The 24,284-nt window shown below is 35.4% G+C and overlaps 1 protein-coding gene across 1 annotated transcript in view; it reads left to right on the forward strand.

Annotated features, from left to right (window-relative positions):
* DIAPH2 (diaphanous related formin 2) overlaps window positions 1-24,284 on the forward strand; it is a 913,509-nt gene that overhangs the window by 217,163 nt on the left and 672,062 nt on the right. The window contains exon 6 of the mRNA XM_047765864.1: window positions 874-1,013. Coding sequence (XP_047621820.1) covers window positions 874-1,013 — 140 coding nt within the window. The remainder of the gene's footprint in view (window positions 1-873; window positions 1,014-24,284) is intronic.

Consider the following 24,284-nt stretch of genomic DNA (forward strand, 5'->3'; position numbering starts at 1 on the left):
AGGCAGATACATTTGTAATATAGGAAAGGGGCAGTTATGATTATGTATGTCTAGAATGTGAAACTATGAGTTATTAGTAAAATGAATATGTTGATGATGTTTTTCTCCCAGTCTTTTCCCCAAACTACTTACATAGTTAAGGCAAGGTGATGAAGCTAAGGAGTTGTGATGAGATAATGAGTTCTAGAAATAACCCCATGTACATTGGAAATTAAACTAAAAACTTGTCACTATCAGATAAACACATTTAATGACTTTTTAAGATTAATCTATAGTTTGGGAGTAACACATTTTGGAAGGAATAGTTGGGAATTGGTGATTACTTTGACTAATGTGTTAACTAACCTGCTGATTGGAGACTATTGTTTTAATAACTATTTTCACTTTGTTTTTGAAATAGGCTGATATACTGACATATTTCAATAGAGCTGAGTTATGTGTAATGTTTTGCATTAAATTTTGTTCATTGTGTTTTGTAGAATAGAATGTAAATATCTTAACTAGGAAAATTAATAAGATAATTTCTGAATGTTCATCTTGCGGGTTAAGGAGGACCAGCTAATGTTAATCCTAATACATGGATATTGTAAATTTAAGAATTCCTGTCAGTGATACTTTATGCCACTCGAGTCCATATTCTGTTCAGGTTATGAAAACCATCAGTGTAATTTTCTTTTAAATGAGGCTGAAGAGAGTATTGAGATATACACAACACGATTTTACCATGTCAGTTCTATAACCAAGAGTTTTTAAGCACTGGGCCCTCTGCACACATTTTTATCTAGTAAAATATTTGCATATTCTATGCATTATTTTATTTAAATGTTTTTTTAAAAACCTGTTGTTTGTCTAAAATATTATCTTTTTTCATAGGGAGGGCTGAAAAACAGCAAACATGAGTGCACCCTGTCTTCACAAGAGTATGTTCATGAATTACGATCTGGTATTTCAGATGAGAAACTTCTTAACTGCCTAGAATCTCTGAGGGTTTCTTTAACCAGCAATCCTGTCAGGTAAGTGCTTTTTACTGTTTTGGTATGATTTATACAGTTCATACTGTATATAAGTGTCGGGAATATAACCAGTTACATCATTGTAACCTCAAGATTTCTTGACCAGAAGTGTGATATTCGCTAATAAGAAAACAATGTCTAATTATGAGGTTGTGAACATTAAAAAATAGAGTCAATCTGATCTCTAATAATGTGCAATTTTAAGAATACAAATATTACTCCCATGGCTAAGTACTCTTTCATTATATAAAATATGGATCTACAAGTTAAATATCCATGTTTATATGAAAATCTGTACTCAGATAACAATTATATGTTTATTTGTAGAACATACTGTGTTTGCCCTATGATGCTACTTTTTAACTTGAAAAGTAAATATAATTTTACATCGTATAAGTTTCAGATATATATTATCCACACATTTCTGTAATTTGGAATAGCAGAAATTATTTTAACCAATAAAAGAAATAGGAAAATATAAATCCTCAAAAATTTATACATGTAAGTTATGAAGGAACAAAAGATTTTTAAGGAGGAGTTCTTGTCAATGGTGGATTCTAATAACTGACATTCTTTTATTAAGAAAAAGGCTTTAAATGAATTATACCTAAAATAAAATGTTTTTTATAAGGAAAAATAGATTTTCAATGTAATTCAAAAATATTATGGGATCTATTTACACAATTACTAAAATCTTGAGTTCAGAAATTACTGGATAAAAGCATGTAGAAACTGTATTTTGATTTTATTCTTGTTTTTCCTTATATATGATGGGGCTCACATCTTGTTCTTCCTGACTTATCCACAGGGCCTTGAAAATAACTTAGAGCTTAGTTGTTCCATTTGAATTTATGTATAAATTGAAGTACACTATACTATTTATTTTTACCTGTAATGCATTTGGCAGAATGGGGAAAGTGTAATTCTCCAAAAAAAAAAAAAAATTTAAAGAGTAATGGTAGGATATGACTTGTGTTTGAATATGTTAATTTTTCAGAGGTGGCCGTTTTGCCATTTTTTCAGCACGCTTCTGGTTTTAATGATTTGATCAAGGGTGTGAGTTCTTTGACGACAATAAACATGTTGCCCTCAGTTGTACCTGCCAGCTGCCCTGCGCCGCTGCCACACGCAACCTATAGTGAACTTCTTGGTCTGGAAATTTCTGTTGAATGGTTAATGGAAGAGTGAATAAATGAATCTTTGAGAAGGGAGTACAGAAGTCATGACATTTAGGAATGAAGCGTTGTGGAAGAGGGTAGTAAAATTTATTTTTATAAAGATAGCAGGAAAGGTTTGAAGTTACAAGTGGATCTTTAAAAATGTAGCAGAGTAACTGCCAGACTTCTCAGAAGAATTCTGAGGCCAGGTCCTGATTGGCTAGAAGCAGCTGCATCCTGGCAGCTGATTGGCTCTATAGTTGTGCGGGGCTACTTGTGTGGTCACAGACCCAGCTTTTGTGGCAGCCCACGCTATAACTCCAAGCCATCTGCGGAACTTCCAGATCAGAGTCAAAACCCCACCTCCTCATCTGCTGGAGCTGTCCTTAAAATGAGTAAGAGTGGATTTGGGAGCTTTGGCAGCATCTCTGCCTCCTGTGGAGCCAGCGGAAACAACGACCCACCGCCTCAGGGCAGGGTAGCTCTTCAATTTAGGGTCCAAATCCAAGGTATTATATACCTTGTTGTGTGAACCAGATGCTCACCTCCACTCTGGTTGATAATGTCTTCAAGATTAGGGGAATCGAGGTTCCCAGGTCTCTATTGTGGGGATGATCAGACAGGCAGAGAGGGCTGCAAACTACATTCTTTCCAAGTTTGATGATATGACCACAAAGCCTGTCGAGGTCCACAAGTGGGTCAGCAGAGATAAAGCAAAGCAGAGGATGGCTTTGCTTCCAGTGGGAATATATGCTAAAGTGTTCGATATCCTCAAATGTTCTGAGGAAGTGAAGAGCATTGAAGTGGTGAAAATCCGTATTATAGAAGACATGAATGAGTTCATCACACATATTCTATAAATGGTCAATGCACACTTGATGCTGGATAAAGCCCATCAATTGGCCTCTAGGCAAAGTGCCCTTGTCACTCCATCAGAGATGGATGAGGCTCAGAAGGAAGTGCTGTGTCCGATTTACCAGTGTCCTCAACAGGAAGGCCAGAGCATCGATGCGTTCCAGAGGGAGCTTCGCAACCTGAGCATCAGAACCATCAAGCAAGCCATAGATTATCTGACTGTCGAGGGCCACATCTACCCCACTGTGGATGGCAAGCACTTTAAATTTGCTGATTGAAGCAGCAAAACATTATTTCATTTTCCGAAGACACTGCCTCCAATTGTGGCTGAGTTTGACTCTTTGACTTTCAGGAAGTAGATTTTTTTTGAACAAAAGATCGCAACTAGCATCCTTTGGAACCTCAAGGCTTTAACAGCTGCTTTGAACTTTTCTGTTTTTCTAACTCTATTTGAAGCTCAGAGGGAGATGGATAAATTGACTGGCTTTTCTATAGGATTTACCAGCAAGCAAATTAAAACATTCCTGGATGGATGAACGGGGGGTGGGGGGGGTGGTTTACAGAAAAATTTGAAAATTATTTGGTTGCATGGGAACTTATTTTTCTGAGACAACTGCTTATTAGATGCAGTCAAGGAGCAAGGTGTGATTTAAAAAATTCTGTTTTTACATTATATTTATGATCTGTAGTTTGAATTTAGTGTATTATAGTCATATTATATCTTGCTAAATATAGTAATTAATTCAGATGTGCTGAAGAAAGCAATTTATGAATTCAAGTACCCAGTTCAAATGTTCATTGATTGATTTGCTCTTATTAGCATTGGTTTATGTTTTTTAAAAGATATGATTGTGCCATGTTAAATGGCAGTCAGCTTTGACTACTTTTTTCTTAAAATATGATTAATGATTATTTCCAATACAATATGATGATATTTGGATTAAAGTACAATTTCTTGTAGTTGCATTTTAACACCCATGTCAGACTTTATGTAAGTTTCATGTTCTGATGAATTATCTATAATACTAAATGCTCTGTTTTATGTATACAAAGGTGTTATTTTTATAGGTTAGACAAACAAAAAGTATTTATAGGAATATTATTAAGCCTAGCATGTTAACCACAATTTATTCAAATGTTTTATTAAAATAGTTTTGCAAAATCTTTACTTACCTGGGTGATTTTTTCTAATTCATTTGAAAAGTATTTTGCTTTTGAATATTAATATTATTATCCAGAATAATTGTTCTATGATATTAATAACATATTGTAGTTGTAATAATACATTCTAGTATAGGTTGTAATAATTATGTGAGGCTTTTAAATAACTGAATAAAGCAAGCACTCAATTGTATATATGCTAAAGATGTTATCTTTTAAATTAGTAGTTATGTTACATTAGTAGAAAAAATATATGTATTCATTCAGACAGGTAGAAGAGAAAAACATTACTTGTCTTAATCATGAAAAGGTGCAAAACCAGAAAAATCTTTTAAATGCACCATTGCTAGCAATCTATACTGTCAGAATGTGGCCTCTCTTTGCCAGTTCTTAGGAAAACTTATCACCAATTCTTAAGCCTCCTAAGGCAAAAACTTAACTTTTCTTCTTTTCAAAAGCAAAGAAATCATAAATGACACTTTTAAAAAGCACAAATGTTTAACATGCTATATACCTATTTATTATTTACATTATCACACATTTTCCCAAATTCTCATCTTCATAAACATAAGAAATTCTGAACCACTACTTATTGAAAAGATTGCCTGCCCTGCGGAAAATCATACTTACAGATGAGGGGCATTTTTCTTCCTCAGAATCTCAGTGCAGAAAGAAAGAGTCTAAGAGACATACTATTCTTTTGCAGTATCACTTATACAAAGGCAGGAACCCTGAGATTAGAATCTGATATGTATAGGTCACTTTCCTAATTGTCAGAATTGACTCAATTGGTGATTGGATGAGTAGCCACTTTTCCCCTCACTCTGGGAACATTCTTTCAGAACTAGAAAAATAGCAACCCTGCCCCCAAGAGCCCTTTTGCCTGCCTTTGCCTCCTTTGTGCCTGGGAACTGGTATGTTGCAATATGTATACCTGAATTTAAGGCTAGGGACCACCCCCACTACCTCACCCATTCTTTGAGGGGAACTGTCCTTTGTCTTTGTTCCTTGGGGTACTTTTTAGCTTTGTTAATTACCCTAGCACCTCTTTCCCCTAATTCTTCTTGTGCTTTACTGGGATTCTGCTGCAGGTAATTGGACTGCAGTGGAAGAATCATAAGTAGGTCTAGCTCCGATGTGAATGGAAATCAACAAATATTTTGAGGCAGAAAACAATTGCCTCATTGTCTTATATATGCATATTTCGTGCATGTTAGGGGTAGCAGATATTTAAAATTCATTTTTACCTACCTGGCATGTAGACTTCTTTTTCAATTTTATTTAGATGGTGAATAAACTTGGCCATTGCACAGAGTCCTGCCCTGTATGTGAGCCAGACCTTTTGAGTATAAGATTAGAAGTCCTGGGGAAATACTGTTGAATATTTTGGTCAGGGATTTTTAAGTCCGAGGAGCCTGAAGAACATAATTGTTGATTTGAATCAGATTTTTCTATGGCTTATAAGCATATAAAGTGTATGTATTTATATTGAACTTGATTCTAAATGAACTAAATAAATTTGAAAATTTTTTCAAGTCAGAGCTAATATTGTTGTCACAATTGTTAGTAATAGTTTTACCTACTAAATTTAGATTTGTGTCTTAAGTGTAATCTGAGAAATATAAATTCTTTTATTTTTTACAATTTCTGATAACTTTTCATAATGACGAATCATAAAAGGTAACCACTGAGAATTATTTTCAGTCATTAAACCTTTAGTGAGCACTGATTATATGTATTTAAGTGTTAACTTTCATTTTAATAAGCTTAAATTTAATTGATTTCTGAAATGATTATTAAAAATAATACTTAAAATTTAACATTTGTATAGTACTTATTATCTGCTAGGCATTGTTCTAAGACAGAGAGTATGTGTGTATGTCGTTGTGATGCCTGGATTTATATTTCCAGCTCAGACTATTCTCTTGAAATTCAGACTCTGTCTCCAAATGTCTTCCTGGATGCCCTATAGGCACCTTTAAAAACATTTGTAAAATAATACCAAGAAACACAAATATATATCATTTACTGTCCCCCAGGAAATATTCTAAGATCTTGAAATAATGACCAGGAAGTCATTATTATTATTATTATTATTAATATTCTCATTTTATACTTGAGGAACTTGAGGCTCAGAAAGTTTAAGTAATTTGTTCCATTTTAGTGTTTCATGGGTAGTGTCAGATCTAAGGTTCCATGCCAGAGCCTGGGTCTTTAACCATTTCTTCATATTATCTCACAGTAAGGAAAATATTTTAAAATAGTCTCCTTTCATTCATTTCACATACTAAATCTTTACTTCAGTTCTTTCCTTAAAATTTGCCTGATGTGAATTAAAACACTGTAAAATATTTCAGCAAAAATATAGGAGAATATAAAAACACCTGTGTATTTGTCTAGCAGTTTAAGAAACAAAACTTTATTTTATTATACTTGTCGAGAATTTCTATATTTTCTAGAAACCAATGCTTTTATTATTTGAAATGTACTGTCTTAATATATATAATCACATTGAAAAGTCCTTTTCTTATGACCTCAGGGCTCTGTGTAGTGAAATTTGGGACTTCTTTGTTGTATACATTATGGATGATACCTTTAGTAATTCAAATGCCATCCATGTTATATTTATTCCAATTTACCATTTTATGATAAATTAATTTTTTTACTATTATTATTTTTTTGATTATACCTTAGTTTGGAGCAGTTCAGTGAATAGCACTAATATTATGTAGTTTGTTTTTCTTTATAGCAGATAAATATCCCATAAATAAATCAGTTCTTGTCCATTTGGGCCTGTTTGTATGGAATTTACATTCTAGTAAGAGAAGTCAGATACTACTAAAACAAAACAAAACAAAACAAAACAAAACAAAACCACCATACACCTAAGACGTCAGGGTGAGATCTGTTTTGAAGAGGGAATGTTGCTGTTTTATATCATATGGTCAGTGGAGGCCTCCCTGACTTTAGTTATATGTGAGCAGAGATCTAAAGGAAGTGTGGGTTTGAATTATTTGTCCATTGGAGGAAGAACATTGTTAGAAACAGGAAATAGCAAGAGCAAATGCTTGGCCTGTTCCTGGAATGTCAAAGAGGCTAGTGTGGCTGGAGGCAGAGAATTGTGAGCCATTGGTAGGACTTTGGCTCCCCTACTCTGATTGAGCTGGGAACCTGTTAGAAGGTTTTTAGGAGAGTAATACACTGACCTAGATTTTTTGAAGGATTACTCTGAGTAGAAGCAGAGAGTCCATGTTATATGTTGCAGTAAAAGAGCGAGAAATCTCACAGGAATTGTAGAGACAGCCATATAGCTATATGTCATGGAGGCAGACATGGAAGGTCATTTCACATCCCAAAGTAGTCCTAGAACCTTAGTATTTTGGTCATGAGTCGTCTTCAACTCAGCAGCAGAAATTCATGTTGCATCTCTCCAATTTGTTCCATTATGAACTTGGACTCTACATGAGTCTGCTTCTTTTCCTGAAAGTAACTGCCTGGCCTTTCCTATATTCCCCATTTCAAATTCTTAATGGGGAAACTCTGGTTCCCATTTGTTTTTACTCTGGAAAAGCTTTTCATGCCAGGCCGTCTCAGCCTACAGGCCCACTTCAGTGCTTGCCACACCACTGGTCAGGTGACTGTCTCCAGTTGAGTCAGGTTTGTCTTTGGTGAGGGAGAGGGAGGCAAATAAAAAAGACTTGTTGGTAAAATGTAAACCAATGAATTCATTATCACAATAAATTAATTGTGGTAGGGGATATCTAACCGATTAAAAAAAACAATGTAACAAAGTGACCATTTATACTTGGAGCTAAATTACTGTATCTAAAGTAATGCTAAGAAAATAGCTAATTTGATTATCAGCTTTCTAAATGTATCTGAAAACCAACAGAAAGTAAACACTCAAAAAAAAAGAATAATTTGATTTAGGACCCACCCTAATCCAGTATGATGTTATGTCCATCCTTCCCTTGATTACATCTGCAAAGACTCTATTTCCAAATAAGGTCATATTCTGAGGTTCTGGATAGATACCATTCAACCCACTACAATCATGCAAAAGAAAATTACCCTTAAAAACACTAATGTAACAAAATTAAGTAAGTTAAATTCTGTCAAGGTAAAAACATAAACTAGCCCGGAATTTTTGAAAGAGTAGAACTATGTACTACTTATAGAACTTTTCCTTATGTACAACCATCGTTAATGAAATTAAATTTTGTTAGTCTTGTTCTCTGTATAACGAATTTTTTTCTGTATACGAAGAAATTCAGAGAGGGAGTAAGAGAGCACATTCTATGATAGAGTACCACTAGGCTGCTTGTCCTGAGATCTGATTTCCAGTCCTTGATTTCTTATTCTCTATGACCTTAGTCCAATCAGTGAACTCTTTGGGCCTAGGTTTTTCCATATGTAAATGAGACTGGAGCCTTTCTATGTTCTGTGTTTTCTTTTGCTTAGTTCCAATCCTCTTACTTTAGCTATAGGAACTAGATTATTGTTTAGATATGATTTTGAAGAGTGAGAAAAATGTTCTTCCATAAGACTAAAACATTTCCTAGCGTTCCATTATTTTCTTGAAATTGTAAGTATATTTAACCAATTCCAGACAGGTATTTATAGTTTCCTTTAACATATTGAAGGAAGCAGCTTCTGAGTCTCTGTTACATAACTATTTTCCAAAGCTGATATTTGGTAGAATATGAGCATTTGTGTACTCGTGGCTGATTTCCTTCCATATCACAGTTTTAACTGGTCTCTTTTTGTTCGGCTCCTAGTAAAATAATAAATATACAAACACACATACACTAATAGCTTTACTAAATATTCTCAGAGCACAGTCATCTCAGAATACCATACGGAGTCATGGCTTTCAAATTCATACAGACTTTAATCACTCAGATAATAAAGGCTCTAAGAAAGTAATTTAATTATATTATTATTTGCTTATTTTAAAATCCCCCCTCCCCCTTTTTTTGACCATGCTTGTTGCATGTGGAAGTTTCCAGGCCAGGGATCAAAAAGTCCCTTTTATAAACCATCACTAACTGGCCTTATTCCAAATCACTCCCTTACTGTACATTCCTTCAGTGTTTATTTTATACTGTATACATTCATCTGCACCTGCTTATGCTCTATAATAGTTTCATGCATGTCTTTTTGCCTTTTCTAGGGTCGCTCCCAGGGCACATGGAGGTTCCCAGGCTAGGGGTCAAATCGGAGTTGTAGCCGCCGGCCTACACCGGAGCCCCGGCAACGTGGGATCCTTAACCCACTGAGCAAGGCCAGGGATTGGACCCGCAACCTCATGGTTCCTAGTCGGATTCATTAACCACTGCGCCACAACAGGAACTGCAATAGTTTCATGCATGTATGTCTGCTTTTCTCATTTAGATTTTAGACTCTTCTAGGGAAGGGACCCTCCTGTCCTCTTATTTGTTTCATGATGGCAGGTATGGTGTAATTTATATACAGTAATGTGTGATTTGATGTAGATATTGACCCACCATCAATAACAACCTATGCTTCTCTGGCAGTAAGAATGAATTTGCATTAATCTGGCTCTATTTTGTGGCCATGCATTTTTAGATGTAATCAGAGAAAAAGAATGGAGCTAACATCCTCCACACAGGAATGAAACCTATTGGTTTGATTTGAACCATATTCATCAGCTACAGACAACGTAGCATGCTTTCCACAATGATCTTTTTATGGTTGTATGGTGAGTTAATGAAATAGAATGTTTACAACTCTATTTAATACCCTAAAAATCCATGAGTTTCGACTATAAAGTAAATCCCAATCTGCCATCACAGATTGTGTTAGATTTTGCACATAAGCGTGGTCTGTGTGTTTCAGAATGAGAACTATGTTATTTACAGATTGCTGTCCATATTCCTTTACTAAAATTTATGAGAGGAAGTAGTGCCTGCTGAGAAATGACCAGTGACTTTGGACAAATTTATTCCCAGACAACCCATTACACAATGTATAGGTATTTGGCAATACATTTTATGAAGATCCAAAGAAAGGTGTAGCAATAAATCATTGTCACTAAGCTTTCTCAACACATGACAAAAACAACAAATACTGGTTTGAAGAATAGTATGAGAGTTGTGATTGTGTAGAATTCTTTCAGAGTTGTCGTTGAAATTGCTTTATAGCTTGAAGGGTATTTTACCCGACTAGGAAACTGTTTTTTCTGTTTCACTTGGAATCTTCGTTATCTGCCAGATTCATGGCACAGTGTGTATATTTCCTTTCTGTGACCATAGCTTCCTCAGCCAATGTTTTCGAGCAGGTAAAAACAGCTAAAATATCTTTCAGAGTTTCTGTATATGTAGTTATTTGCATTACCTCCGGTGTATTTGTTTTTACTTGATGTTTTCTAACTTCCCATTAGATTTAAAATATTTTTTCTAGCACATTAATATGCATTCGAAGATAATCATCGTAGTGAAAATAGCCGACTCTTGACAGTAATACAAATTAGGAAAAGAAAGTACTTTGAGTTATGAGTGTTAATAACTACTTGAACAGCCTGTATTAAACTTATTAAAAGCTTGGCAAAGCAGCTGACACCACTTAGAAAGTTAATATAAGGTTAGGTGCAGATCAATACTCTTAGAACATTTTGTGTTGGACTACCTATGAAAAACAGAATAATGAGGACAATTTTTTATGGTGCAGAAATGTGAACAGGACTTAAAATTGTGAGCACATCTCATAAGGCAGTATTACGTGCAGTATTGTGAAAGCAGGGTGATATTTTAGATTTGTTCACTTTAACTTTCAAATGCAAGTTCAAATGCATACATCATTTTACAAGACTCTAGTACGTTTTTACATAGAATAGAAAATAGTAAATTCAGAGCAGTTTTGTCAAACTTTATGCTTTCTTTTAAAATCTTGGTCAACAGTTTGCTTTAACAGCAACCATATTCGCTCATTTAGCTAAGTTGGTTCTTTAAATATTCAGTGACATTGGATTTTAATTTTATAATATTAGCTTCAAAACAGAATTTTAATTTAAGGAAGATCCAATATTACATCTCATAATAGGACCAAACCAGAGTTATGTGTCCTCTATTATTTTCAAAAAGAAGAACATGGGAACAGGCAATACTGATTCAAATTTCTGAAGTATTATTTTAGTAGGAGAAATTGTTATAGAAATTCAGGCAGAATAAATGATGGTTCCTCTGTTGGCATTAATTTTATTATTATATAACATATGAAGCTTGACCAAGGTAGTGCATTTTCTCATATAAATGATATGTTTTAAATTTGAGAACTGATGTGTATATATAATAGTTGTCTACAATTTTAGAAACTTGTGACTGGACATGTAATTATAAATGTATATAAAATCTAGCAGCAGAGTCTAGGCACATTAAATGGATTTCTTAATAGAAGGCTAACTTCTTCCATTGAGAATATTTTATATGCATTTTATTATATTTTATAGATATTCAAAATTAGCCTTGGGTAGAAAATGCTTGTAAATATGAGTCATTTGAAATATTTTTACTTTGATTTATATGAATTAACTTTACTAAATGTCTTAGACACATACAAAGAAGAGATGCAGATATTCCACCACTATTGAGATGAGGGTAAAAATACAAGCTCCATATAAACGAGGAACTTTCAAAAAGCCTAGGACAATGCCAGGTAACGATTTTTTTTTTTTGCCTTTTTAGGGCCACACCCAGGGCATATGGAAGTTCCTAGACCAGGGCTCGAATCGGAGCTGTTGCTGCCTGCCTATGCCATAACCACAGCAATGCGAGATCCGAGCTGCATCTGCAACCTGCCGCAGCTCAGGGCAACACTGAATCCTTAGTCCACTGAACGAGGCCAAGGACTGAACCTGTGTCCTCATGGATACTAGTCAGGTTCGTTACCTCTGCGCCACCATGGGAACTCCCAGGTAATGATTAGAGTATAAAATAGTTCCAGTTTTCCCTGTAGCCAAGGAGGAGGAAAGGCAGGGTATTGACAGATATAGCTGTTTTCTGATGAATGACAGTACATTCATTTTTCAGGGAAGGACATTCTTTCTAATTCTAAACTCAGAATTTTATTTTGTGATTCTTTAAACAAGAGGTATTGAATACCACAGTAGAGTGAGTCTTTGATAGTTTTCCATAAAGTACAGAGGATTTCAGTGAATGTCCGTTTCCTACATGGGGGCTTGAGATAAAAAAAATTCCTGATGTTTCTACAAAGACTCAGAGTATACAGCTTCCCCATAATCTAAGCTGCTACCAAGGTGTGCTTGAGAAATATCCCTGAGGCTTTCCCTTTGGACTATCTATCATCTCAGCTGGACTTTTGATAGGAGCTGGATAGCTGACAATTCACAATTTAGATGCCAGCTAGCACCTGGAGTGTAGGTATTCTGTGTGGTCGATTGAAAGAAGATCCATGTGCACTAGATAACAGTGTTTACTCTATGATCCCAGCTGTTCGACTGGTGTTAGGTAATGGATGGCTAATTTGGGGAGATTTCCCACCTGGTCAGCAAAGCTATAGGTGTGTAACTTCTTGTGTCAGGCAGCGTAAACCTGAAGGTATTCTGTTGAGGTGGAATCCATGGAGGGAGAACATAGAAGGCAGAATAACATTGTAGTGGACTTTGAAAAACAAACTTCAAATGAGATAGCTTAGTAGCCTGTCATAGGAAAATGAATCTCAAGCCTTCATATGCCCCAAATCACCCCACTCCTCTATTTGTTAGGTCTGTTCTGCAGCTTCCAGCGTTACTGAAAATATGCAGATTGGGTCTAATTCTGTGTCTTTTGGAGGATGCTGCCTGAATTCTGGTTATTGCTCTAGTTTTCCATGGCACAAGGCTTTGTTACCATACCACCGTTGATATCAGCTTCCAGGACAGTTTCCTGGAGATCATTTCTTAAATTGGTACCTTCAATATTCATTCATCAAAAGTATTGAAGACGAAGTGCTGAACTGGAGTGTTAAATGGATTTGAAAAAATTGGGTTATCATAAATTTCCGTTATATGAATTAGCATTTGTCAGAGAATAAGAATATTCTAAAATGAATCCAGCACTAAAACTACATTAAGCATTTTTCTTTGATATAGAAATTGCTTAAGAATTTTGTAGTTCTGGGAGTTCCTGTCGTGGCGCAGTGGTTAACGAATCCGACTAGGAACCATGAGGTTGCGGGTTCGGTCCCTGCCCTTGCTCAGTGGGTTAACGATCCGGCATTGCCGTGAGCTGTGGTGTAGGTTGCAGACGCGGCTCGGATCCCGCGTTGCTGTGGCTCTGGCTTAGGCCAATGGCTACAGCTCCAATTAGACCCCTAGCCTGGGAACCTCCATGTGCCTCAGGAAGCGGCCCTAGAAAAGACAAAAAGCCAAAAAAAAAAAAAAAAGAATTTTGTAGTTCTTTTGAGGTCAGCATTATAAGCATCAGTTAAGAGGGAAAATATTTTAATTGTCAGTGATATGGGGATATTCTCTGACCCTATGACATATTTTGTACTTGGAAAAAACAACTTTCTCCCAGGAATGGAATGCAGGATATGCTGTGCTGAGTTCTTATTTGTGAGAGCTTTTCATTAGTTTTGGTTTATTCTGTTATTTCGCACTGTTTATAAATAATAGTCCTGATTTTGCATGTTGAAATCATATGTCTTAGTTTGTTGATGACAATAGTTTGATGCAAGTTTTCACCTTAGTGCATTTCTCAACTCTTTTTAATGTTCTTGGAAAATGGGAGTAATAAAAGTTAAGAAGGAAGCAAAGCTTATAGAGGAGTTAATTTTAAGAGGCAAGAACAAATTATACATGCACATTGTTTTTTTCACATATGTGGCTGGAAATTTCTGAAACATATTGATGGGAAGAGTGCTAAAAAAATACGAATTATCAAATAGAACAATGGAGATACAGGCATCACACTAGACACATGCTGCAGAGCTATAGACAAGCATAATGCTGGACTTAGAGCACTCCTTCATCTGTTCAAGGTTTTGGCTCTGAAATCTGAACAATGATTTGGAGTTAGCTTTGACACTCCTTGTTCATCACACTTGCTCATTTTCTTATTTGCAGTATCTCTTGCATAGTTTTCACATTTCCATTGTCAGTGTTCTAGTTCAGGCCTCATTCTATTTGCAGACATGAATTGACAGAGGAACTAAATGACCTAGCAAGAGAGTTCACTGTGTTCATTAAAAATTCGATATAGTCAAACTGACTAAGGCAAAGCACAGAGGGATGGGGAAGTTAAGTTAGCAGGAAGTGTAGGGGAGGAAAAAGTTTTACTGGACCCACTTAGGGTCCCTGGCTGGGTCTGAAAATTAAACTGACAAAGGCAGATTTACAAGAAAAAGCATACACATTTTACGGAGTTTTTATGTATACATGGTAGCCTTCACAAGAGAATGAAGACCCAAAGGAGTAAATAGAGCCTGAAACTTTTTAACCTTTTAGGCAAAGAAACAAACTTGTGAAGAATTGATAAGACAAGGGTTTGGGCTGGGGTAGTAAATGGTGAAGAATTAGGAAGATAAGGGTTAGTTTAACAAGGTTTATTTATATAGCCTTCTGTACCCTCCATTCCCTGTCTCCCATGATAAGAGTGCCTCCCCTCCTCCTGGTACAGACAGAATAGGTACCTTTCTGGTGGGAAATTTCTCTCCTGCTTTCAAGGAAGAAGGGTGAGGTGGGGAGAAATGAAGTCAGAGTGTCCTTCTTATGCCTATTTCTCAGATTTCTTCAGGTTAAGCTAGTCAGTATGCCAGTGTACCATATTTTGGGGTAGTGTGTTCTGAACTCCATCAGAAATCTTTTTTTTTTTTTTTTTTGCTTTTAAGGCCACACTGAGGCATATGGAGGTTCCCAGGCTAGAGGTCAAGCTGGAGCTACAGCTGCCAGCCTATGCCATAGTCACAGCAATGCCAGATCCTTAACCCACTGAGCAAGGCCAGGGATCGAACCTGCAATCTCATGGTTCCTAGTTGGATTCATTTCTGCTGTGCCATGGTGGGAACTCCAGAAGCAATCTTAAGATGGCTGGCCACTTCATTCATTGCCAGATAAAGAAGCAAGTAAGGCTAACCAAGAACTGTAATTCCCAAAGTAGAGTTGCATGGCTCCCCTTTTTTCCAAGTGCTTCCTAATATTTATATTTTGTGTCAGGCCAAATATCAACTAACAATTGGCGTCCTTCTTTTGAAGTGGATCTTTACACATCTGTACTTCACTGGTATGTCTACAATCCTTACTAATGAATTAAAATATGACAGGGCCTGCATCCATGCTGAGCAAGTAACTGTTTTATTTATTGTTATATGGAAAGAAGAAAGAAAGTATATTTTTGGACATCTCTAATGTTTTTATTATCTAAAGTATCCCCTGCTTCATGATGGAACCCATAATATATAATTTTTTAAAAAACCCTCACCTGTACTGCTTATGTGTCTAAATATACACATTGATGATATCTGAATAAATTTTCACTTTCTTCTGATATTCCTTCATGAAAGGAAAATAGCCAAAAATAACTTGTAACTGCTAATTGGTTATATTTATGTTAGTTGTTACTAATATCATTGAATGCAAAGTATGTAAGGTCTGAGGATTGATTGCTGGATTCCAATTATGGTTTTGCATTAACAAGCTCTCTGATCTAAGATAAGTCAATAAAATTATTTTCTTCATCTATAAAATAAAGTAGCCAATATTGGGTAACTTAGTTTAATTTCATAACCATTTAAGCCACTCTTATTAGTGTGTGTTCTTTCACAGATCTTTGTTTATAAATGAAGATAAAACCATGTTGTTAATTTGTTAGTATTTGTTTGGGTTTTAACTGTTCCTGTTCAAAAGAAAGTCCTTGCAATTTTGAAGGAGATAAGAGTTACTTCAGCAATTAAAACTTTGTATTTTCTTTAAAAAAATCGTTTGTATGTTCTGAAAGACTTGCCAAATTTGTAACCTTTAGGAGTAGCTATGTTTTCTAGATTTTTCTGAAAATGAGCGCAAGCCATGTTGAATATAGTAAAAAGCTAATATTTCTTTCTTAGGAACTTTATACTGCACTGTAACTCTATAAATGTTTTATCCCTGTTGGGGAAATGGCTCGGATCATCAGTGTCAGAAAATGAGACACATGAACACAGGGAGATCTGTACAAGGCTCTTTACTTCTGCAGAAGGGCACGGGTACTCAAAAAGTGCACGCTTAGAAGAAAAGACCCTCCCTATTTATCCCTAACGCAGGTGATATACCTGTCCCCTTCCCATCTGTCAGTTTAGGGCACACATTCTTCTCGGTTGGCTAATTTGAAACAAATTGTTAACTGGGAGAAGAGGGAAAGAGGAGGGAGTCACAGGAGGGTATTTCAGCCTAAACCAAAGCAAAATGGAGTAACCAAGATTTCCTTTGATAGAAAAGACATTATGTTACTTTTCACATCCCTATGTCACATATGGTTTATTATTATTTTGTTGTTGTCATTGCTTTAGATGGTTTATATCAGTGTAGAAGAGAAAAATAATGAGCTTTTTAAAATTTAATTTGGGTTGATAAGCCTTAATAATTCTCAAGTTGTTTAGTGTGGTTATTAAAGATTTTGACTGTTCATTGTTCAGTGATTATATTTTGAAAAAGTTTATTGAAGTTGGATGTATTAAGATATTTAACTATAGTTAACAGTATGTGCACACAGATCCTCACATAATTTCCATAATATCTTTATCAGTTTTAGGAGGAAAGGGTTTTAAAATATTAGGAGAAACCAAAAAAGACCAGAAAATTACCAGTACAGATTGCATTCTGAGACAGTAAAACGTTTGAACTTGCTGAGATGTTTTGACATCCACCAGGAGGACCTAATGAAATGGTTCTTTTTGGGTTGGTTGCAGTTATCCTGTGACAAAAATATTGGAGAACAAAAATATTTTCACATAGACAAATCTTTGATCTTTGTCTATGTAGCTATCACACTCTATAATGAGTCTTTAATTATATGTTTTTGGAACTGCACCTGGTAGGTGAGAAGGACTGTTGTATTTCTGTTTTTCAGTCATCAAATAGCAATTATCTTTCAACTCTCCTTACCCTTATTACCATGAAAGAACATTCATTTACTTTTGCTGCTGCCCATCAGAACCAGCCAGTATAATATGCAAATTGGCTTAGGAAAAGAGGAAGTGTGCAGAAGTATGTGCTAATGCCTGTCTGTTTTCCTACTTGCATTCAAAGAACTTCTTATTCACAACAGATAAACTTGATGTCAACTCTGTTTCACTTCCAGGGTTTATAGATTAGGAATGTGATTTCTAAGAGTAAGTTCATTTTAACAAAATTCCACTATTAAAAGAAATTAGACGTCCTGTGGAGTGTGTGGTAGAATTTTGACTGTATTACTTAGCTTAGGAAAATAAACCAATACATTTTTCTTGTGGAAGTTAACATTTTCTTATAAGTTAGACTCATTATATCACTACGAATATGACTTTAGTTGTTGTCTTACATAATTGCATTTGCAATTTCAAACACAGGATGAAAAAATAAACTATGACTAGCATTCGCTTGAATGTTTGGAATGCTCTTTCTCCCTGCTTCCCTCTATTTATTGTAGATTAAATATTCTACTTTTAATTTCACATTTTTTGTATATTTTGTTTTCATCATTACTGTGGGATAAGACCATATCATATTTTTTAACAATATTTTTTAAGGTGGATACAGAGGAAAATATTCTTGTTCTGTAGACTGTTGGGCATTTTGACAGATTTGTACTTAAGCCATTACAACTGTCTCCAAAATAATTTTGAGAGCTTAAGAAATTGTTTTTAATGAATAAGGAACTTTTATCCTTGAGGGAGAATTTTACTTAAAAAGATTGCCATTGGGAGATTTTTAAATGTAACTCAGGTACTTACAATTTGTTGTAAGTATGTAAGAGAAATTTGTTTTTATTTAATAAGAGCAACTAGAAAGAGCACGCATTTCCTCCCTGGTGAGGAACTCTTTAAAAAGTGTGAGTAGCATGAAACAGAGCAGGATTTTTCCAGGGAGACCTGTTGGTGAGAATAAATGCAGCCAGGTACAACCTTCTTAAGTAAAAAACAGGGGCTGTAGAGAAAAATGGAGTATCTTCTTTGGTGTTTTCGAAGGAAATTGTAATCTGTCTCAATAATGAAGTCAAAAACACTGAGAGGTAGAGCTGGAAAATTGACATATTCAACCTTTTTATGAATCGGGTGAAATAAATGGTCAGTGAATGTCATGCTTCAAAGAAATATGCACAAATGCCTGGAAATGGCAGTATTAAAATAATAGATATTTTATATTGGTCAGAAGTAGTTCATGCGCTAATCTACTATGATGAATAGTTTTGAAGGACATTGAAATGCCCAAGGCTATGGTATTTATTTTCACATAGATAAATCTGATATATGTATGTGTATATATATGTGTGTGTGTGTGTGTGTGTGTGTGTATTTGTCTAAAACTAAGGCAATCATAGCATTTACAAATCCATGTTGCTTTGTTAACATTTTACTTTTTAATGCATGTGTATATTGATGGTGTAACTATGAAGTTGATTTGACTGAACAAATTATCCTTTAAAGAGGCTGAAAATACCAAGATTCACTTCGCTGTTCTTTGGAGATATTGATCCAAGGGCTGAAGGTATAATACTGTTTGCAGTGGGTTGTACATTGGTTTTCATCACTGGGCACCTCTTTTCTTTTTGTAAGGGTGTAGGAGTAGCGTTTGGTTTTGATTTCATTAAAAAACATTACACTGACAACATTGTTACTAAAATGAGACATTTCCCTGGTATGAAAATATGTAAACGCCATTTGCAGTCATCTTTAAATTCTCTTCAACCCTTTGAATTAGTTGTTTTATATCTTATAAATTTACCAACTTTCTGAATTCACTCTAGAAACTCTGAACTATCATTCATTTTATTTGGTGTTCCAGTGATTTGGGTTGTAGTATGGGATTACACATGGGAATAGAACACCATTAGAGAGAAATAAAATCCTTTGTACAGAACACATAACCTTCTATACTACACTTTAGCACTGTACAAACAGTGATAAAGGGATGACATGACTAATATTGGACTCCTGCACATGAGACCAATTGTCTTTACAGCTTATGGGACTCAGGATAGAACTTTCTAATTTTAGCTTTAACCCTTTTGAAAGAAAGAAATCAATCTGGACATTCCAATCATAAAGGTACATGCAGTCAGTACTTCCTGTTATGTCTGTATTGCATGTAGTGTACTCAACTAATCCATTCACTAAATATCTGACTTGCAGATATATTTGCATGAATTTTGATTAAATAATTCAGAGTCTGAATTTCCAGCTTATGGATGAAAGTTGACATTTTTTGAAACTGTCAAGTGTTTCCCTTTTCCTGTATATGTGGGGGAGCAGAATCTTATTCCTTTGCAGAATAGGCACATTTATATAGAGTTTTCCTCACTTGGTTTTCCTTGGAGAGCTGAAGAGGGAAGAATCTTACTTTCTCATGGGCTTAGGGTTCAGTGAATCCTCTGATATTTTCATAAAATACAAGATCTTCTTTCCTTTGTGCTGATCAGTATAAGTGGGCCCTTTAAAAATAATGACCTCAGAAGTCCTGAAGCTTAGGAGAGATTTCTGTTCTAAAACCTTAATATATTTTGATATCTTTCTGTTAGAGCTATGCATGAAGTATAAATAGACTTTCTCTTTACATCCCTTTTCCCCCACCATTGTAATTTCTTAGTCTGTTTCATTCGGAATTGGCCAGCAGTAAATGTAATAATAAATATATGCAAAGTTGAATAGTAATGAGTTAAAGAAAGCACGTGTAATATCAGTGTCAAATATGACATCTTTTAAAAAAAAATCAAAAGAAGTCTAGTGTCTATTTAGATTCTTCTGCATATTTCATATAATTAAAAGTTTTCAATGAATAAGTGATGAAATGTTATTAAGTGTTAATATTATTGAAACAATGTCTTTAATTTATGCCTAAAATTCACACTATATTTTGGACTAGAAGATTCAAAGAGCCTTCAAGTTTTTTATTTTTTAACATTTTCAAAAATATCTTTTCTTTGAACATACCTGCTGCATGCAGAAGTTCCTGGGCCTGGGATTGAACTGGTGCCACAGTAGTTATTGGAGTCACAGCAGTGACAACACCAGATCCTTAACCTGATATTCCACCAGAGAACTCCAGCATTTTCAAAAATATCTTAATACAAGCTTCACTGTACATTATTCACTGTACATTATTTCATTTAATAGTCACAAAGGCCTTAGTCTTATAGGGACTATTCTCATCCCTACTTATTCAAAGATGAGAAAACAAGCTTAGAGGGTTTAAGTAACTGATCAAAAAGAACACAGCTAGAATATGATAGATATGGGATTGGAACCTAGATCTGTCTTCTTAAGTTTAGGCATTTAACCTTGCCACTCTGTGATCTTACAGAGAAATTCCATTTATGGATGGTGGGTTATCTTCCTGATCTTTGAGTAAACTTGCGAAAAGAACTCTAATTTTTGACTTCTTGAGCAATGTACGTGTGTTGGACTGCCTGATAGATATGGCCGTGCCTTTTACACCTAAGATCAGAAAATACGGTCTCTTTGTGGGTCTATTCTCTTCTTCCCTAAATAATCTTCTGGCTTCTTTTTCACTGTTCAGATTTAATCTTAACCCCTTGCTCACTCATATGTTAACTGTCCTTTCTGATCTTTCTATTTTTGTTTCTTCCACCTGGGCCCCTGTCATGTGATGATTGTAAACATCAGCATAGATGTGTAGTGTGTCAAGACAACTCTTTAACTTAGGTAACTTGATAACAAAATCACCAATATGTTAATAACTAGAAATAAGATTATGAAGTATAGCCCACCCCCCCCCCCAAAAAAAAGCAAAAATACAAGCTACATTCTGCCTTTATTCTTTCTGATAAGCTTCCTTACCTTGTCTTGATTGGAAGTTTTAGCTGGAGTCTCCAGATAGCTTCCTTTAACAGTATTTGGTAAATTTCTTATGAAGCTTAGGACTTTGAAAGGCAATAAAAACATGAATTGAAAACTACTTATCACACATAAATGAATGAATTAAGCTGTATTAAATAATAGAAAGCATAGGAGTTCCCGTCGTGGCTCAGTGGTTAGTGAATCTGACTAGCATCCATGAGGATGTAGGTTCGATCCCTGGCCTTGCTCAGTGGGTTAAGGATCCAGCATTGCCATAAACTGTGGTGTAGGTTGCAGACACAACTCGGATCTGGCGTTGCTGTGGCTGCGGCATAGGCCAGCAGCTACAGCTCCGATTTGAACCCTAGCCTGGGGACCTCCATATGCTATGGGTGTGGCCCTAAAAAAAAGGCAAAAAAAAAAAATAACAATAATACAAAGCATATATATGTGTGTCTAGACATGGATATATAAGCTCAATGCAGTTTTGGAACAACCACTAATTCTTCTTCAATGAGTTACTGTTGGAGCCATCAACCAGATGTTGTTATAGAAAAGTTTGTACTGGTCCTGTTAGTAATTTCTAATGATATGGTTGAAATAAACAATAGGCTTTGGAGTCAGACCTGGGTGGGAGTCCTAGAACTGATACTTAGTTGTTGAGTGACATTTGGTGAATTGCTTAACTACTTTGTTTCTCAGTTTCCATATCTGAAAACTGTTTTGGGGATGACTAAGGTCTAGAAGATTAAAAATATGAAGTATTTGAAGGATTTGGAGCAATTAGAACTGTTACACTTTCCTGAAGGAATGCCAGATGCTATAACCACTTTGGAAAGCAGTTTTGTAAAAAGTTAAACATGCACTCATCCTAAGACCCAGCAATTCTACCCCTAGTTACTTCCTAAGAGAAATGAAAATACATGCTTACACAATACTTGCATGTGAATGTTTTTAGCAGCTCTGTTCATAATAATCAAAACCTGGAAATAACCCAGATATTCATCAGCTGATGAATGGATAAACTAATTGTGGTATATCCATACAATAAAAAGGAATGGGGGGATGGATGAATATTAAAGTATTTAGACTAAGTGAAAGAAGCCAGACACAAAAACCTGTATCCAATATGATTCCATGTATGGCATTCTGGAAAAAGCAAAACTATGGTATACAAATCAAATAAGTGGTTGCCAGGGGGCTGGGAGTAGGGAAAAGGGATTGATTGCAAAGAGGAATGAGACAATATTTTGGTGTGGTAGAAATTGTATTGGCTAACATATATAGGAGAGAGGGAGGGAGGAGAGTGGGAGGAGAGAAAGAGAACAGAACACAGAGAGTTTGACTAGAGGCTACAAAGTGTTTGATACTTGAAAGAGAAATGGTGTTGGTAAGAGAAAAATGAAAAAAAGGTATGTCTATAGCTGTACCCCTTCCTCTTCACCTCTTGAATATCACCCTACTATATCATAATTATTTTATCCTTCTAGCCACAGGCTCCTTTTGGACTCCCGTTCTCTCTTCTTTAAAAGCTCTGAGCACTCTTACTAGGCCACCTCTGCCCACTGGCCTAACATAGTCTGTTAAGACTTTTCACTGCCAGCTTTGTAATAAATCGGCCCTGCCTCCTCGCATTTAAGTTTCATGATTGTATCTTTTTTTTTCCCAGACCAATAGTAATTTTCACTGAATGAAACCAAAGTACCATAAACTGCACAATTTGAAACACTCTGGGATGTGTCGGTGACTGATTTCAAGTGAACAAATAGAAATCATGGTTTTGTGTCAAACACTTCCCTAGACCAAAAAAGAAGTAATTCTATTAACCTTAATAGCACCAGGTATAAAAAGGGATGAAGAAAATTTATAATCTTAAAACAATTTCTAAGTGTTAAATATAAGGAAATCATAGATTATTTCATCTTCCCAAATGCCAAAGCACATACCGCGGGCTTTATACATAAATTGGTTCAGAATTCCTATTATTTTAAGGTTGCCACAGGGTATTTTTTGCTGTAATGCTATCTGCTGATTTCTCTCTGTGGTAGAAATACGGTATTTTATGCTTAGAGGGCTGATGTCCTTTTATCCTTCTACCACCACCCCACTGATTATTGAGAGTCTTTAAAGAAAATAGCTAATTGTGCTGGTTGATTACTTGCCTCAATTGAGTAGGAGCTTGCTGCCAATTATCATTACAATGCCATATTGATTTTTTTCTCATTTCCACTATGGAAATTAAAGCACAATTTGTTTAAAATGAGCTTCCATATATATTGTGGATGTGATTGGTTCTGAATATTTGAGCTGTTTTTAAAATATATTTTCTTTAGTGATCGGATATTTCTTAGTGACAGTTTCTTAGAATTTAGCTCTCTACTTTGCGGATAAGCTTTACCTTAGGTTGATACGAGATATGATTTAAAGACTATGGAATTGAACCATAGTCATAGTTTAAATATGTAGAGTAAAGATTTTAATTATTGCTTCACAGGAATCCTGCTATATATTAATTTATGCCTATGAAGTTCTTGGGCAGTATGAGACTGCTGATTCTCTTAACCACACAAGCCAGCAAATTTAATTAAATTTTAATTAGCAAATACATAGTGTTGACTGTAGGTAATCCACTCTAAAAAGCATTGTGGGAGACAGAAAGATGAATGAGATCATATAACAGTCTTCAGAAAGGTGGATAAGACACTTGTAAGAATGATAAGGTCAAGCAGTAAGAGATAAAGATACATGGGATTCAAAGAGAAAATTACTCATTTGAATGGAGGACTTAGAGGGAAAACATGTTAATGGAGAAATTGAGTCAGTTTGAACCTGATGGGTTTGGAAAGATGGAGTTGCTTTCTGGAAAGAAAGAATGAAAAATGAGGTAAAGCAGGGAATGCAGGGAAGACTCCAGGAAAGAGAATATGTCTGATTTTTATTAGAACATGTGGTCTAAGGCCTGAGGCTAGAAAGGTAGGTTGAGGTTAGATCAGAATCAATACTTGAAATATGTTAGGTGGTGCAGAGAAAATTTTGGGGCAGAGTACCTCGGAGATCCTAGTTGGGAGGCTTCTGGAATATAAAAGGAAAGGTAACTAGGGCTAAACTAGAA

Source organism: Phacochoerus africanus, chromosome X, assembly GCF_016906955.1.
Source record: "Phacochoerus africanus isolate WHEZ1 chromosome X, ROS_Pafr_v1, whole genome shotgun sequence".
NCBI classification, from domain to species: Eukaryota; Metazoa; Chordata; class Mammalia; order Artiodactyla; family Suidae; genus Phacochoerus; species Phacochoerus africanus.